This window comes from Heteronotia binoei, chromosome 4 (assembly GCF_032191835.1).
Source record: "Heteronotia binoei isolate CCM8104 ecotype False Entrance Well chromosome 4, APGP_CSIRO_Hbin_v1, whole genome shotgun sequence".
In the NCBI taxonomy this organism is placed as follows: domain Eukaryota; kingdom Metazoa; phylum Chordata; class Lepidosauria; order Squamata; family Gekkonidae; genus Heteronotia; species Heteronotia binoei.
The window spans coordinates 50,614,609-50,631,561 of NC_083226.1; the positions used below are offsets into that span (position 1 = coordinate 50,614,609).

At 41.1% G+C, this 16,953-nt stretch overlaps 1 protein-coding gene across 1 annotated transcript in view; it reads right to left on the reverse strand.

Annotated features, from left to right (window-relative positions):
• Nucleotides 1–16,953, reverse strand: part of CNTLN (centlein) — a 380,111-nt gene that overhangs the window by 101,295 nt on the left and 261,863 nt on the right. The window contains exons 16-18 of the mRNA XM_060236541.1: nt 16,151–16,319; nt 14,350–14,416; nt 9,714–9,934 (exon numbers count right to left, since the gene is read on the reverse strand). Of these exons, the coding sequence (XP_060092524.1) occupies nt 9,714–9,934; nt 14,350–14,416; nt 16,151–16,319 (457 nt within the window). The remainder of the gene's footprint in view (nt 1–9,713; nt 9,935–14,349; nt 14,417–16,150; nt 16,320–16,953) is intronic.

Sequence of the window (16,953 nt, forward strand, 5' to 3'; positions counted from 1 at the left end):
GCCTCCTCGGGACTTAGCTACAGTGATCCATGCAACAGTCACTTCCAGGTTGGACTACTGTAACTCGCTCTACACAGGCTTGCCCTTGAGATTGATCGAGGAACTCCAGTTGGTGCAGAATGCAGCAGCACGATTGCTTACTGAATTGCCTTTACGGGCAAGCAGTCAGCCAATGCTGTGCAGTCTGCACTGGCTACCTATCGAGTACGGGATCCGCTTCAAGGTTTTAGTATTGAAGTTTAAAGCCTTGCGTGGCCTGGGACCGGCATACCTGCGGGACCGTCCCTCCCTATATGAGCCCCGAAGGCCATTGTGATCAGCCGGTCAACATCTTTTGACCATCCCTGGCCCAAAGGATGTCTGGATTGCCTTGACCAGGGCCAGGACCTATATGGCCCTAGCCCCGACCTAGTGGAATCAGCTCCCTACAGAGATTTGGGTCCTTCTGGATTTATTACCATTCCAGAGGGCCTGTAAAACGGAGCTGTTCCGCCAGGTCTATGGTTGAGGCAAGCGGACGTCCTCATCCTACACCACCCAACTGGCCTCCCAGCAATGACTGCCACTTCATTTGGGGCCAATACTGTTGACATCTTGGGGCAACCTAGGCTCCCCACGATAATTACGCCTCAAGTGCTTATACCATCCATGCCATCTTAAATGATTGACTTAATGTATTGGTTTAACTATTTTGATGTTTTATTGTTGGTTTTAATGTTTTAGCTTGTTGGAATTTGCCCTGAGCCCTTCATGGGAAAGGGCGGGCTATAAATGTACAAAATAAATAAAATAAAATAAACTTTCTGAGCTGGGGTGTGCCACCCAGACTGAGGCTTTGCTTTGCTTGTGCTGCTGGTTTCTATTCACTCCCCCCCTCCCCCCCTCTTTTGTTGTTGTTCTAGCTCTCTGCTGGGGCCATTGGGGGGTGGGGTATGTGGGTCAGGGCTCTGATTCAACACAGCCTCTCCACTCATGCTGAGCAGTGAGGCATAGCCTCAGCTGAGGACTCATATATATACATACCCTGTACCCCAACCCTCCTTTTTTGATCCTCTAGATCTCAATTGGGGTCTTTAGGTATTTGTATGTCAGGGCTCTGATTCTACAAAAGCTCTTCACTCATGCCAGGTGGTGGGCCATAGCTGGTGGCAGGCCCGGTGCTAGGCTTTCCTGCACCCGAGGTCAAACCGCACTTCACTGCCCCCACCCCAACCCCTGATATCATATTCTCTCTCGCACGCAAGCCCCAATGATGTCAATGATGACGTCACTGACATACCCCCTGACTTCACCCAAGCTTCCCGAGCCTCCGGGAGCCTAGACGAAGTCAGGACAGGGGGGCAGTGGGAGCTCATGGCCCCTACCCCCACTTTGCCCAGGCTTTCTGAGCCTCGGGGAGCCTAGGCAAAGTCAGGACCAGTGCGGGCGTGCAAAGAGGCCAAGTGGCATCTGAGACCGTCACCTAGTTGGCCTACTCCCACGTGCTGGCCCTGGCTGGTGTCTGCCTTAGTTGAGGGCTCACATATATACATACCCTGCACCCCACTTCTCCTTTTCTGATCATCTGGCTCTCTGCAGGGGGGGGGTTGGGTTTTTGTGGGTGAGGGCTTTGATTCCATACAGCCTGGGACATACATGCTGGGGTTCTTGGGTGCTTGTGGATTCAGTACCATGAGGGTGAGAGCAAGTGGAAGGGATAATTGTTGTGAGGGGAAGAAGCCCTCATCCTCTCATGCACCAGAGAGCTGTGTTCCTGGGCACCAAACACAGCCCCTCCCTTCAGAACATCCCCAGTTTGTAATCAGCAGAGGTGTCGAAGTCTCTTTCCTGTTTCATCCATGGGGCTCTCCTAGGAATGATTTTCCATACTGCTGCAACAGCAGAAGTTTTTACATTGTTTAGAAAGGAGGACTCTGAAGGTAATGCTTCAGAGGGGAGTAGTGGTAGTGAAGTATCCATGCCTTCTACATCCCAACTCCCTGCTGCTTGGTGATAGGTCCACCTCTGGTGCATCTCAGCCCAGCATGAGAAAGCAGCTGTGCTCCCCCCACCACCGGCTCAAACCATGGCTCTAGGGTCACAGTTCCACTCCACCAAGTGGGAAAATTTCCAGAACATCCCCAATGACTTCTGGGTGGTGGCCATGCCATTTCCAAGGGGGGGGGAGGGACACCCAGCATCTGTCTTCCAGTATTCTCTGGAGGCTCCTCCATAGGATGTATCCCAGTGTTTTGGTGCTGGAGGAAAGAGTGACAGCCAGTAAGAGGCAGAATAGGCCCACTCCCTCTCAGAACAGAGAAGTTGGGGGAACAGAAGGCTCCACAAAGAAAGAACCTGAGCACTGTGGTTGGGACCCCAAGGTAGGCCACCCTCCAAGAGATCATGCCCCCAGGGAAATACCAGGCAAAAGGGCAAGGGGGAGGTTAGAGGAAGCAATGACTCACTTCGTCATGAGGTGATTGCAATTGATGGCCAACAGTTCGCCTTCAGAGAGGATGTAGACTTTGCTGGCTGCTGCACCATCTGGCTCCCTGGTACCCCATCTCCTCAAAAAGGACCATGAGCTGCCAAGCCTTGCCTGCCATGTACTGCTCCATGGTAGCAATCAGGCCCGTAGCCAGAAAATTCTGGTTGGGGGGGGCCACAGAAAAAATTTTTGGATGGAGGGCCTCTCCTCTGGCGGCCCCCCCCTCCACTGCCACTTTTCTCCCCGCAGCTCTTGTGGCCCCACCCCCCTCTGCACAGCTCCTCCCCCTCCCTCCCTCCCACCCAGCCACCCACTTATCCACTGGGCGAAACTGTAAAGAGCGGGCTCCTGGGGCTCTTGCAGGATGCCCCCTTGCCGATCACATGATCGGCTGGAAAAAACGCTCCAAAGTATCTACGTGCGGTATCTACCCTGGCTTTCCAGCATGATCAGCAAGTTCAGTGCTGGGGCGGCCAGCGCTGAACTTGCAGATTGCGCCAGAAAGCTGGTGTAGGAACTGCCAGCTTTGGAGCGGCTTTTCCAGGCAATCATGTGATCAGCGGGGGATGGGGGGCACCTGGCATGAGCCCCCGGAGCCAATTCTTTACAGTTTTGTCTGGTGGGTGAGTGGCTGGCTGGCTGGGTGGGAGGAAGGGAGAGGTGCTGCATGGAGGGGGGCCGCTAGAGCCACGGGGAGAAAAGTGGCTGTGGAGAGAGCAGGGACTGAGGAAAGGAGGGGCCATAAAGGTCTGAGGGGGTTGGGTGGAGGGGCTGGCCCCCCCTGTGGCTACGGGCCTGGTGGCACTTGTTAAGGTCAAGCTCTCCAGAGTCCAAGGCCAAACTGTTTACTTCATGGAGGACCTCTGGAGTGGCTGGCAGCACTCTCTCATTGCCCACCTTTCCCTCATTGCTCACTGGTGGCAACTCTGTTCAGACTGTTGGTGGCACAGCCCAGGCTTCATAAGGGGAGAGTCCTGCCACTGGGTTACAAGATGGTTCTGGCTCCATGCACAGGTAATGGATGCAGACCACAGGGTGGCAAGCATCACTACCACAATTCAAAGTAGCCTGAGTGGTTGGGTGGCAGCAATATCATCCATAGCTACATGACCATGGATGCCAATGCCAACATGCTGGCCACAGTGAGGGCTGTGTGCTTCAAGGACATTGTCTGCCTGGCACTCCCCACCCCCCAATCTAGTGGTGAGGGATGTTTTGGGGCTTGGGAGCACTGTCAAGCCCTTTTGGGATGCTGCAACTGTAGTGATTATGTTGCTTTTTGAGACCTGCTGGCACCTGGCCACCCACTTCTCATGCAGCATCAAGTCTGAGTGTTTGCTGCATCAGAGGCAAAGGGAGGGGGAAGAGTCTGAACACTGGCTCATCCAGGACATGACCACCTACTGGAACTCCATCTACAACATGGTTGCACTTTTGGTGGAACAGAAGAGCGCAGCGTAGGATATCATCTCCTCTTTGACCATACTGCACAGAAAACTACTTTTGTTTTGAAATTACATTTGAGTTATAGGAAGTGCTACTAGAACTATTTGTAGCACTTCTGTTTAAATGCACTGTGTACACAGTTTAAAGAGCCCACCTTAAAGTACCCCCTTTGAAATGATACCACATTGCTTTTGCAGCATTCACAAACAAATCTGATTAAAAATGGGATAATGTATTCGTGTGAAAATGCGCTTACACTTTTATCCTCACACCTCTTACTTATTTGCATTTAGACACTATTTGGTTTTATTCACACTTTAGGTACACATGCTGCAATACTTATCTAGGACTTTCTTTATTATCAGTGGCCAGAGAGATGAAGAAACAGGAGCTTATTTTCTTCCTGAAAAGACTGTACTCCTGAAATTGATTTTAATTTGTATACTGATTGTACTGCATCACCCAGCTAAATTTTGGCACTGTTAAGCTCCATGAATGTCCCTCCCAAAGAACCAGTTCATGCTTAGCTCTGCCAGAAAAATCAATGTCACACAGAAGTTCTTAACTTCGGATGGGTTATGCCCCATAAGACTTGGCCTTTGTACCATTTGCAGTTAGAGGAGCAGTACTCCATCTTCCAGAATAATTCAGTTCGCTCACCACATTATACCTTTTTGAGCATTTAGTATCTATCAACATTCAGTTTGCATTACAATGAATATAATATTAGCACTCAGACAGGTCTGATTTATACTAACTAGTTGCCTTAATTTATGAGGTTACATTTCCAACATGTAGCCTATGCAAGTTCCTTACTGTGCAATCCTAAGGAGAATTACTCCATTCTAAGCCCATTTAAATGAATAGACTTAGACTGGAGTAACTCTCCTTAGGATTGTATTGTTAATAATGGAAGACTTTTTAAATAGTAATTCTGCTTTAGAGATCAGTAGAACATAGAAGGCATTTTGTCTGAACCTATGGGATAAAAGTCTTTTACTGTATCATGCCTTTTGTTTTTTAGAACATGGAGACAATTACTAACTAGTATTGTAAAAAGGGAGTAGCTCAAAAATAAATAAATCACCTACCACAACCAACCTATGGTTAGAAAACAAGGGGCATTCATTCAACAGCACTTAAAAAAAGCAAAACACACTGTGATGTAAGCAAAGAAAGGTGGCCCTGGAAAAAACTTCAAGGCAAATAGCTTCAGATGACTTGTACCATGTGCTGCAGTGGTAGGCAAAATACCAGCACCATTTCCAGTGATCAAATCGGGGTGGGGGGTGGTTTCTAAATGTGAATACTAGTCAGATTGTGGGCAGAAGCAAAACACTGACTCCAGTGTCAGGGGCAAAAGAAAGCTTTAGCACTCGATAATATCTATAGCCTTTAAGAACTCTACCGAGAGAATATATGAGAAGAATGGAATTTATTTTCCCTTTTGTGAATTCAATTTAAGTGGACTATTCATAATATCAATAAAGCAATCTCTTTTATAAATACATCCAGGTAATCCAAAAGGTAGCTCACTGAAGCCAGCAAAGCTCCAAGATGCTAAGGAGGTTTCCAGTGTAAAGCACTGAAAGCACAAGACAACAAAGATTCCCTTTTACAAATTACTAACATCACTGGAACTGTTCAAGAAATGCCTGCAGTGATTTTTAAAATGCTACTGTAGGAATTCTTTAGGCTGAAATATGGCAACACCAAGCAGAGGCTTTAAAAAGAAAAAACAGTTACACATCTGGAAGAACACTCCTGAAGAACTGCTTTGCAACCTTTGTGTAGTGCTACCCAAAGGAGTTGCAAACAGTTGCCTGGTGGGTTGCAAGTCTGTTTCCTTTTTTTCTCCTGGTCTTTTCAGATGAAAACGGTTGTACAGCTACTCCGTCCTTTTCAGATGTCAAAGGCAACTTATAAAACAATGCAATTGTTCCTGCGGTGCCACTTCTGTAGCACTATGGGAACTGGAGCAAAGGATTCTGGGGTAACTTTGTAGGGGGGGGGGGCTTTGTAATTGGGTCGCTACATTTAAAAGGCAATAATTACTGACTTAAATAACAGCATGGCAGTTTTGCATTGTATCTTCTATCTCTTGTGTCTCTATGTGTTTTTGCTGCAAAAATGTTATATCTTGCCCATGTATAATTGTCATTACTCTGGTATGTACAGCAGAGAATGCCTTAATATAAGCAGACATCTGGTGATGGAAATTTCTGCACTGCCATTAGACACAGGGGGTACAGGAAAAAACAAGCTTTAAAAAAAAGTTTCCCTGAATTTTGCCAATAATTCTTCCATGACATTTTTCTAAGGAACTCCTGAAAGATCAGATCCCATCACTTTTACATTAAGTAACAACTCCAGCTGTGATTTCTATACACTGATTGCAGAGCCTAACTACTTTACTTACAAACAGAAGGCCTTGCTTCAATACTTCTGATGAGCCTTGGAAACTGCAGACCAAGTCCCAAATGTGCAGTCACCCTACAGTAATGTTGCCAAATAAATATATATATAGGAGGTATACTGTTTTCTCTGCAAAGAGAACACAATGGATTCTGGAACTGTACAACAGCTTGTCAATAAGTGCAAAAATAAGGCAAATCCATGTATATTTCTACGTTTTGCAATTTACATACATACACAAGCATAGTGTATGCATACAGCAATATACATAAGCATTCCTGATTTTCCATCTAAGAAACCAACAGACACCAGCCACTCCTCGGATTTCAGGAACTGTGAAATCTGTCTTAAAAATGAACATCTGGAACATTTAAATCTTAAATCTAGAGCTGATCTAATACCACCAGAGTCCATGGAGATTATGATAAGTACTGACTGCATGAACATCTGTCTATGTCGGTTAATGGACTTCTTCCTTCAGTTCAGTTAACAGAGTTATCTTGTCTGTGAACATTATGTTAACATTTGCAAATGCAGAGCTATTGTATTCCATTTAAGATAGAGTCATGAATTAGGACTAAAAGTAATGTTACATTTGACAATTATAATTATCAGAAAAGACAAATCGAATATTGTTATGCCATTGGAGAACTAGTTTACCAAAGCTACCAAACTTCATAATTTTGCCTGCTTGCATGATTTGTGTTCTCACTTTCATTATAATCAACAGCTGCTGATAATAATAGCTTCTAATACAATATTACTAGAGTGAACTGTTAACACAACAGTGCATCATAAAAGGTTGGTAGTGCTCAACAGTATCTGCTGTTGTTATGAGCGTGTCAAAAAAAAAAAAGGTATTTTCTGATATTCCCAAATCTCAATACTGGTATGGTATTTGGATTTGGGAAATATTCAGGAAACCCATTTTCTCCCCCGCTCCATTATACCCTATGAGGGCTGTTATAGCCGAAGGTCCTATAGGATATAACGGTGAATCAATCCAGGGGTATCTGGGGCTCGGGGTGGGGAGAAGGCTGCTTTTTGAGGTAGAGTCATCAAATCTGCAGCATAGCTGCTGGTGCCTCATCTCAAAAGTCACCCCAAGTTTAAAATCCAATTCTATTGGCTCCCAAAGAAGATGCCCCATTCCTTAATTGATTTCAATAGAAGAACAAACGGCATTTAAAAGGATCACGGTTCTTTTAAATGCCTTCTCCAAGCCACATCAATCTGTGGCTTGGAGAACTCCAAAGGTGCTTAAAGGGCTCAGTCCCTTTAAACACTTTCATAGTTCTCCAAGCTGCAAAGTCACATAATCTCTTTAAATTCTTTGCTCACTTTAAATGCCCTTTGTTCATCTATCTGACAGTCTCAAAAATCCCAAATATTTTTAGAATTTCTGAAGCTTGGTCATTTTGGATAGATGAAGAATATCCAAACTCACTATCTGGATGAATCAAACCTGATAAATACTGATTAGGGTATTTTACAGGGTTTTTTTCAGTTTGGATTTAGCTGTACGCACACCCCTAGCAGTTGTTCCTAGACAGACCATCTTAACTCTCAGCGTAGATAACTTCCATATTCACAAAGAAAAAAAAGTTTTCCTGCTACTTTTTCTTTCTGAAGCACAATATTTCTTCTAAAATACATAAGTTCCCTGCAGTGATTGTTTTTTACCTCAATAATTTTCATTGGAAAGTAGCTGGAGCCTCTCCTTAAAAGTTTAGATTTCCCCTTTGACAGCACTAAGAGAGCATTTTAAACTTGACTGGTTGCAGGTAGAAATTCAAATTACATGCCGAGAAGGAACAGGAGCTGAAGTGTAACTCATAACTTCTGCCCACATTCCTACAATTGCTTTATATGATTTTTGCTTTTTATGCAACTCATTGTCTAATATGTTATTCTTTTACTCAATAGCAAAGTTAGCAAAGGAAAAGAATGTGTGTATGTTCCAGAATGTCCCTGTTTTCTCAAAAGTCTGGCCATCTAGGGAAAAAAAAAGACTATCAGCTACCTAAAGGAGCACTCCTAAGCAGGTCTACTCAGATGTAAGCCCATATCATTCAGTGGGACTTATTCCCAGGAAAGTGTCCTCAGGACTGCAGTTGAATCAATGTTATTTCTGCCGCAAGAAGGATTGGTTGCAATTCAACAATACCATGTGAAAGTAATGGAATGCAACAATGAGGATTATAATCCTGCCATTTTAGTAGAGCCATGTGAGTATTTGATATGTGGATGCGCATGTGCATGAACAGCAGATGTTGAAACCAGCTTCCACATTAGGATTTCCCTCACGGCATCAGGGAGATTTTCTTTTGCTATAATATAGGCAACTGTTAAATTATAACAGTATATGTGAAGTTTAACATGTGTATTAAGTTGGACAGATACTTCTATAACTTATTTAGTTGGTTTACAAAAAAATTATCTTTCTGCTCTTATAAGGGCCTCTAAGGTGGCTAATTAATTAAAACACACATGATGAAATCACATTTTATAAGCAAAAAATAACTGGTCTGTGTAAGAAGAGGTTGCTACTGAATCATACATTAAGAAATATTTCCATACTGAAATATCCTGCAATTTAACTTACAATACCATGTTACCAATATTTTTATGTATAATCCCATGGTCCAACATCTGCTGGCTGACACTTTTTATTTTCTTTTTGGCCTTTAATGTGAAAATTTGATCTTCAGAAATCTCCAAGCATACCCAACCCAGACATTGTGTTATTTCATAATGTGAAGGTATAGATGGTAGAATAGTGGAATGAAAGAGCACTATAGTATATGCTCATGCAAAGGATGGTCATTCCCACATTGATGTCTAGGGTGTAGGCACATGGATACTCATATGGTTACTTAATTGTACAGTACTGTAGTCCTCTAGTCTTCAAAGCAAAAAAACACAGGGTGGTCTGGCTATTTCTGGTGGCAGGTCAAAAAATCAGGTTGGTCCGGCCACTTTGAGAGAACATATCTAAGCATTGTGAAGTACTGATATTTTAAATTGAAATATTAAATATAAAACCCTCCATTTCCCTGTAGTGACACAAAAACTATACTGAAGCAGAGTTTAAAGGAAAGGGATAGGCAGTCTACCTCTATTTTAATTGTCCTAGAAAGCCAAATAAGAGTCAGAAAGCATAAGAGTCAGAGCCCGCTTTGGTGGCGTAGGGAGGGATATAAATCAAATGAAATGAAATGAAAAATGAAAATAAGCAGTGGGGAGGAGAAATTATAATAATGTCAGGTTTAAAAAAAAATAGGGTTGAGATTCAGCCCTAAAACTGATAAGGGATCTATTAATGATTAGTTTGGCCTTGTTTTTGTTGCATATCAAGATAGTATTAGCAGAAAGAATTCTTTACCTGAATTGTTTGTTTGCTGGCTTGAAGTCTTTGTTCAGTTAAATGTATCTGAGATGTTAATTTTTTATTCTCTTCCTTAGACTTTTGGAGAGTAGATACTGTTGTTCTTTTTGAATTCTGTAGAACTGCTAACTGCTGCTGTAAGGATGTAATCCGTCCCCATAGAGAAGCAGAACAGCCAGGTTTCTGGGCCACAATATTTCTTTTCTTCTCTCTGTTTACTAAACATTGGTCACATAGATCAGTAATTAATTTTACACCTTTTTCGAGAAATGGGTATCTTTGAACTTCTCCAGTGCCTGTAAACATACTATGGAATCCAGATGTCAAAGTTTATATTTTACCTGTACATTTAAAATACTATTTTATTAGCTGACACATTATTTTTAGTCATCTACTAGAATTGAAAAGCAACCCAGTTTTGAAAGCACATTTTACATTATGTGGGAGAAGAAAGATTAAATAGACCAGTTTATGTACTTAATTTTAGATAAAATCCATGCTGACAAAAATGGCCAAAGAAGTTTTTACCAGTGAGCTGTTCTCTTGAGTTCTCCCTAATGGCACTACGGATATAGGGGGTATATTCCTAGTTCAGTATAAGAGCTACATATGTAGAAAAGAAAGACTGTTCCAATCCTTCTTGTAATATATTTCCAACTTAGCAAGCACCAACACAACGCTGAAAAGATTTTTTCTAATCAATCAATGGTTTAAAATGGAAAATTAAAACATTAATCAAAATCACATTATTCCCTGCCACGTACACCACAATATCAACATACTCAAGGTTACACAAAACCCTGAGACTTCAAAGTCAGGATTCTACTATTTCCCTTTCATTATTTAATCATTGTAAACAGCTTTAATCCTTAAAGGGGTAGGCTGCAGTAGCACAGAAGATACTTCAAGAAAGAGAACACAGAAGGAAGAATTCGGTTGGAAGAATTTCACATCATGGTTTCCCCATGTGTGCTAAGGTGCCTGCCAGTACTTCCCCAGTCACCTGCTGAGCTTTTCAGAAAGTAGGTGACACCACTTTAAGGCAGGGCTAGTTATGGATATCCATTCAAATGAAGCAGCTGCATCAACTAGAGAACCAAAAGGACTGGTAAACTCCCACACTTCTGGCTCAATTTCCCCTGCAGGCTTCCTTCTTTTTATTACTCCTTGTCTTTCTCCCTTCCCACCCCCCCTTGGCCTTTCCTTCAATTTTTAAAAAAGTCCCTTCTTTTGAAAAGCAAAGCTAGAGGTACTGTGTTTGGCGCCACCTCCTAAACCAGGTATTTGGGGTTTGGCTCCAACTCCTGGCCATGCATTTTTGGTTGGTGCTCACTATCTCCTCTCAAAATTCCAAAGGTGCCTTTAGGTTTGAAAATGTTGGGGACCCTTGCTCCAAGTTATCTCCTCTAGCACTTCTGAATATTTAAGAGATACCCAATGAATGTCTCCAGGTCTTCTTTTGAGCAGGAACGCTCAAACGCTTGGCATCAGGGGTGTGGCCTAATATGCAAATAAGTTCCTGTTGGGCTTTTTTCTACAAAAAAAGCCCTGTATGTCTCAATTTAGGAAGAACTAAATAAAGCAGTGAAAAAGGAAGACTTTTTTTTTTAAAGTAACATTCTAACTTCCCAGAAAAGAAAGAGAGTTAGCTTTGAGTACCATGATTGCAAAGGAAGCCTGCACCAGATTGTGCCAAATGCATCATGTCTCACAAAAAACCATACCTAGACGATCTGGAAGCCACTCTATACCTCTTCTCAGGCTGCTCTAGACAATAAGGTCCAGAAAGTTGCCACACATCTAATAAATTACACAGTAAGGAAGAGGTAATATTTATAGGCTTCCAAAAGCAAGCAACAATCCACTTACAAATGGAAGAAATACAGGATATCTTGCTCCAGTTAACTGCCATGATTAACAAAAAAAAGTTTAGGATCTATAATGAAAGGATATGACCAGGAGATAAGTTTCTTCCATGCATAAAGTCAGAGTCATTTCCTGAGGATGGGTCAGGAGGAAGGTACGGTAGTACCAAATCTTAAAACCAATTAAAAGAGAGAGAAAGAGAGAAACCAAAACAGTGTTGTTTCCTTGATAACTTTGGACTTTTTTTTTTTTGCTTCTTACAGTTAAAAATTACATTTATATGTTTTGGTTATTTTAAGTATCAGATAAAAGTTCAATGTATCTAAAATCCCAAATATGGTAGAGGTCTTTTTACAGGATCAGGGAGTGCCGGCTGGAGAGTTAGGAATTAGGGCTGCAAAGCAAGCAGTCATAAAATGTACAAAAATTTAAATGCAGCCAGGGACCAGACCAGCATACCTACACAACCAACTTTCCCCATATGTGCTCAGAGCTTTATACTCAGTTGACCAACACCTTGTGGCAGTCCCCAGCCTGAAAGACATCTATTTAATCTGGACAAGGGCTAGGGCCTTTTTTGCCCTGGCCCCAGCCTGGTGCAACATGCTCCCACTGGAGATCAGGGCACTGTGGGATTCATTACAGTTCTGTAGGGCCTGTAAAATGGAGCTGTTCTGCCAAGCCTTTGGTTGAGGTGGCAGACGTCTAATTTATCTTGATTTCCCCTGCTCACACTGCCCACTTAGATCTTACTGATGCAGCGTCATAGTGTCAATTCTGTTCTGCCCACCTAAGAAATCAACAAGCATCACTGGGTTGCTACATATGACCACCTAACTAGTTTCCTTCAAGTGGCTCCTGAACCCCCAAAATTAGACTCCCATCTTTAGGTTTTATTAGAATTTTATTGTTATTTATTAACTATTGTGCTTTAATGTTTTAATTATTTTATGTATTATATATAACTGTTGTGATCCTGCCCTGAGCCTGCTTATGGGGGGAGGGTGGGATAAAAATCAAGTAAATAAATAAATAAAATGTATAAAAATAAATGTCTGTTACCTATTCAATATCCTGTGACTATGGCAGTTTTTGGATGGCCCCTTCCATCAGCTTCTCAGATTCCATTAAAGAAGTGAGACCATGAAAAACAGGCCATGATGTTATGATCTCTGAGACGGTATCTAGGAGTCATCTATCTTAACAGAACAGTCCATTCCAGAGCAGATCTTTCCATTAGATCAATCCAAAGCCTAACAGAGCAACCTCTCACCCAAACAAGGCAGACCAAGGAGGTTTGTTCAGAATTCATGAATATGAACCAGAAAAGCAGACAATCTAGCAGGACAGAGGTCAACATCTATCATTAAGTGGTAACCAGAAAGCTGTTCTGGATGATTAGCTGATCTGAGAGCTCAGTTTCAGGCCAAGGATAAAAGAGTTCTGATTGGCAGCTGCAGCTGGTAAACCCAAAAAAGACAAAAACAAACAAAAACTAGACAAGGGCTTGACTAAAGTACAGGTACATTTACTCATAATTAGATATTCTTGTCTTTCTCCTCTCCTGGTGCTCCTTAATCAGGAACTATGTTGCAAAAGGTAACACAGAACAGGAGGTAAAAAGCTGAGGGTTCCCTCTAAATGGGGCCTCTCTTTCACGGCATACTACCAATCAAGTTGTTGGTGTGGTACCAAAGGGTGGCAAGAATGTTTCTCTGTTAGATAAGATATGAGCTGCAGGAGACCATGCAGATCAACTGTTTTTCAATCTGAGGGAGAAAGCTAACTTAGAAGAGCAATGGCTCATTTCACAGCCCACCATTTGTGAGACAGCAGTCAGAATTGTTAAGTCTCTATATAGAGCTTAGAAAACAAAAAAACCACACTCCCTTCTGTTGACACACAGCATGTGGGAAATAGCAAGAAAAGTGCATTCCTAGAGGCAATGTTTCTTCTTTTCTACATATCTACCTCCCATCCTGACCTGGAAGCATAGACCACACATTCCAGAACAGCACACAAGATCACTTTGAAAACATCTGTGTATTCTCCAGTAGGCAATCCATACTCCACCAACACGCCAAGTTTCTAAAAGGCAATCTGAAAGACATCTTAAGACTATAAAAGACCTTTCAGCATGAAGTGCTTCCCTACTCTTTTCCTTAGGGATTTCCTCAGTACTATAATGAGAATATTAATAGTATATTGAATCATTCACATTCACAGTCAATGTTCCCTCTAAGCCACAGAGTCTTGTGAGCAAAAATTCTACTTTGTGAACTACTGGCACAAATTAGTGTGCTCTGAGGTCATCTTTCCTGAGCTAAGACAGAAATGTGTGAGTTGGAGGCTAAAAATCTGTGAGCTAGCTCGTGCTAACTCAGCTTAGAAGGAACACTGTTCACAGTATATTGCATCAGCACTGGTTTACTCGTCACTTGACCATCTAATACTACCACCATCTTTATCAAGACGATGTGGACTTCAGGAAGACAGAAAAGTTGCAGTCAGAACATCTAGCACTGCACATTAATAGCATTTGGACCCTGTTCATCCGCCATAATTGCTCAAACTCCCCCAACAAATTAATTGGCCTAATATAAACTATAATTTTAATGCTCAAAATCAAGGTAAAGGAATGTGGTGAGGAAAGAGAAACAGGTGTGATATTAACAGGTGTGACATTAAACTATCCATACAGATGAGAACAAATACAAATATCATTTTGCTTTAAATAGCTAGCGCAAAAAGTATATATGATTCTTACCTTTACTAACATGGACAGAATTAAGGGTCTTCTTCTTTTGGAAAGGGGCTAGTTCTACACCTTTGTCCTATGGCAGACATAAAAAGGACAGAGTGCACATAAATTTTTAAAAGTTGAAGCATCTTCGTTCCTGCGTCAACAAATGATCAGGAGTGACACTTGAAGGGAAAAGCAACTTATTGGATTGCTACTAGTAGATTATTCCAGATTCTTAAGATCTGAGTATATAAGAGACTACTAAGCATGACAGTAAAGTGACAGCAGTAAGTATATGAGAAAGGTGCCTAACTAGAAAACTACTGGATAACAAATACTGGCATTCACCACAGAATGATATGAAGCTGATATGTTTTACCAGTTAAGTTAGAATACATACAAATACATGAAGGAAATATTAGCTCTTCTGTGGAGCTTTATAGTTATTATCCTCTTTCTGTAATATCAAAGTGAGTATCACTGAGTTCAGCATGAGTGTGCACTAGAATAGAATGGGTGAAAAAGACAATGTTGTGGCTGACTGACTTCATCCAAAGATTGCTTAAGAGCTCATTCAGAATTTTTCAGAGCAGCATAATTGCTTCTTCTCCACTGCTGGATGCCATGCCATTTTGACACCATCTTGCAAGAGAATCCTTGGGCTGAGTGAATTCACAGTGAGTGAATTCCTTCCATAGTTGGCTAGAAAAAGTCCAACAAGATGATATTGATTTCAAAGGAGGACACGTCTCAAAGGGTTAAGGGGAGTAGTCAAAAGAGAGTTAAAAGAGAGTGAAATCTCTTTAAGACACTTCAAAGTTATTTAAAACCACAATAATAGAAATTTGGACAGAATATATACTACAGATTAGAAGAGCTATCATTAATCCCTAAGATGCAAACATGGTTAACAAGCAGAGTCAAAGAAGCCATAAAAGACCAGAATGTTTCCTTTTCAAAAAGTTGTAGTACTGATGAAAAGAAGACAAAGAAAACAGGATCTGACAAAACTAACACAAATTTATGATGCATTAAAAAAATTAAGAAGCATATTTCTAAAAATTATACTAAAACTTAAAAACAATATATTTAAATATATCTAAAACAAGAAGCCAATGAGAGAGGCCATAGGATATGTATGTTGGCCTAAATTGACCTTTTGTCTGATTCAGTGGGATTCTTTTTGAATTTCAATGACTACGCTTTAGTTCTGAGTCATTCTTTCAATCCACATGGTTACTCATGATAAATATTATGAGAGAACCATGACATGCAGACACAGTGAGCCATGGTAGTTACATAATGTTACAGTCTCTTAAATGATAGCAAAAGAGTTTGCAGATGTTATGTATGGTTATCTTTCTGATTGTACTTGAAGGAACAGACAATGGCTTGGATCCACTAGAAATTTCCAATGACAGAAAGTATTTCCATATGATTTTCTGAAGCAACAGAACAAAGTTAGACTCCAGTGGCACCTTTATCTCATTATATATGTAAACCCATCCTCACCAAGAAAGGCTATAACATCCTCTGTATTTTAAAACATTTCTTTTTTAGACTAATACATGGGATTAGTGTTTGTAATGCAACACAATATATAGGAACAGATTTTTCTGATTTAGCACCTTTAAAGAACAATATATTGGTATAGTATTTAGAACAATATATAGTTATTATAATGTAATGCAATGGAAATTGGTATATGTTTCCCAAATAACAATGCACCCCACCTCAACGAAAGAAAAAAAAATCATTAACATTATGTAATCACTTACAACACTGAAGAGACAGCACAAGTAAATGTGCTCAAATCATACTTCACCTTTATATATGACTTGTTTGTGCCATCTAAATGCACAGTACAGGAAGGTAGATTGCTCTCTTCAGACTTATTTTGTTCTTGCTCATCCTTTTTGCCTATCATTGGAATCTCTTGGGCTGTTTTTGCAATGAAAGTCCCCAGACTTTCAGAAGTTGGTATTTCAGAGTCACTACAAATGGGAAATCAGCAAAAAAGTCTTTCACTGTTCAATAAAGGGGCAAATAAAGCAACCATCAAATGAACCTCAAATAAACAAAAAAAAAAAAAGAAAAAAGTACACATTTAACAAATTTCTATGAATAGTTAAGCAAAAGAAAATGTTAAAAAAACTGTTCATCTGAAGTAAAAAATAAAATTTCTTTCTCCCTTTTTAGATTATTTCCACTTACAGCATGCAAATGGAAACATTTACTTTCTACTGCTCTTTCTCCATGGAAGTTTTTTGCATTATTGCCTTGGAGTCTGAGGACCATTCACCTCCTGACCCTTAGACACTGCAAATATATCTAAAAATAAAGAATAAAGTGATTCCTTTTCCCCTGAAAGTAAGGTGCATATTGCGCAACTGTCTTGGAAAGCATTAATCTTTTCTCTGGGGACTAAGACGTGCACATTTCGGGCATTAAATTTTCAGTAACCAAGTATGACAACTTTTGACAGGTTATGGAGGACTTGGCCTGAAAGAGAGTTCAGTTGGAATACAAATGGAACCTACTGATTCTTCTCTTAATTTCACAGCAGGCTACGTCCTGCAGCTCCACAAATACAAGGCTGCAATTTTGGAATCCACTTTCTCCTACTGC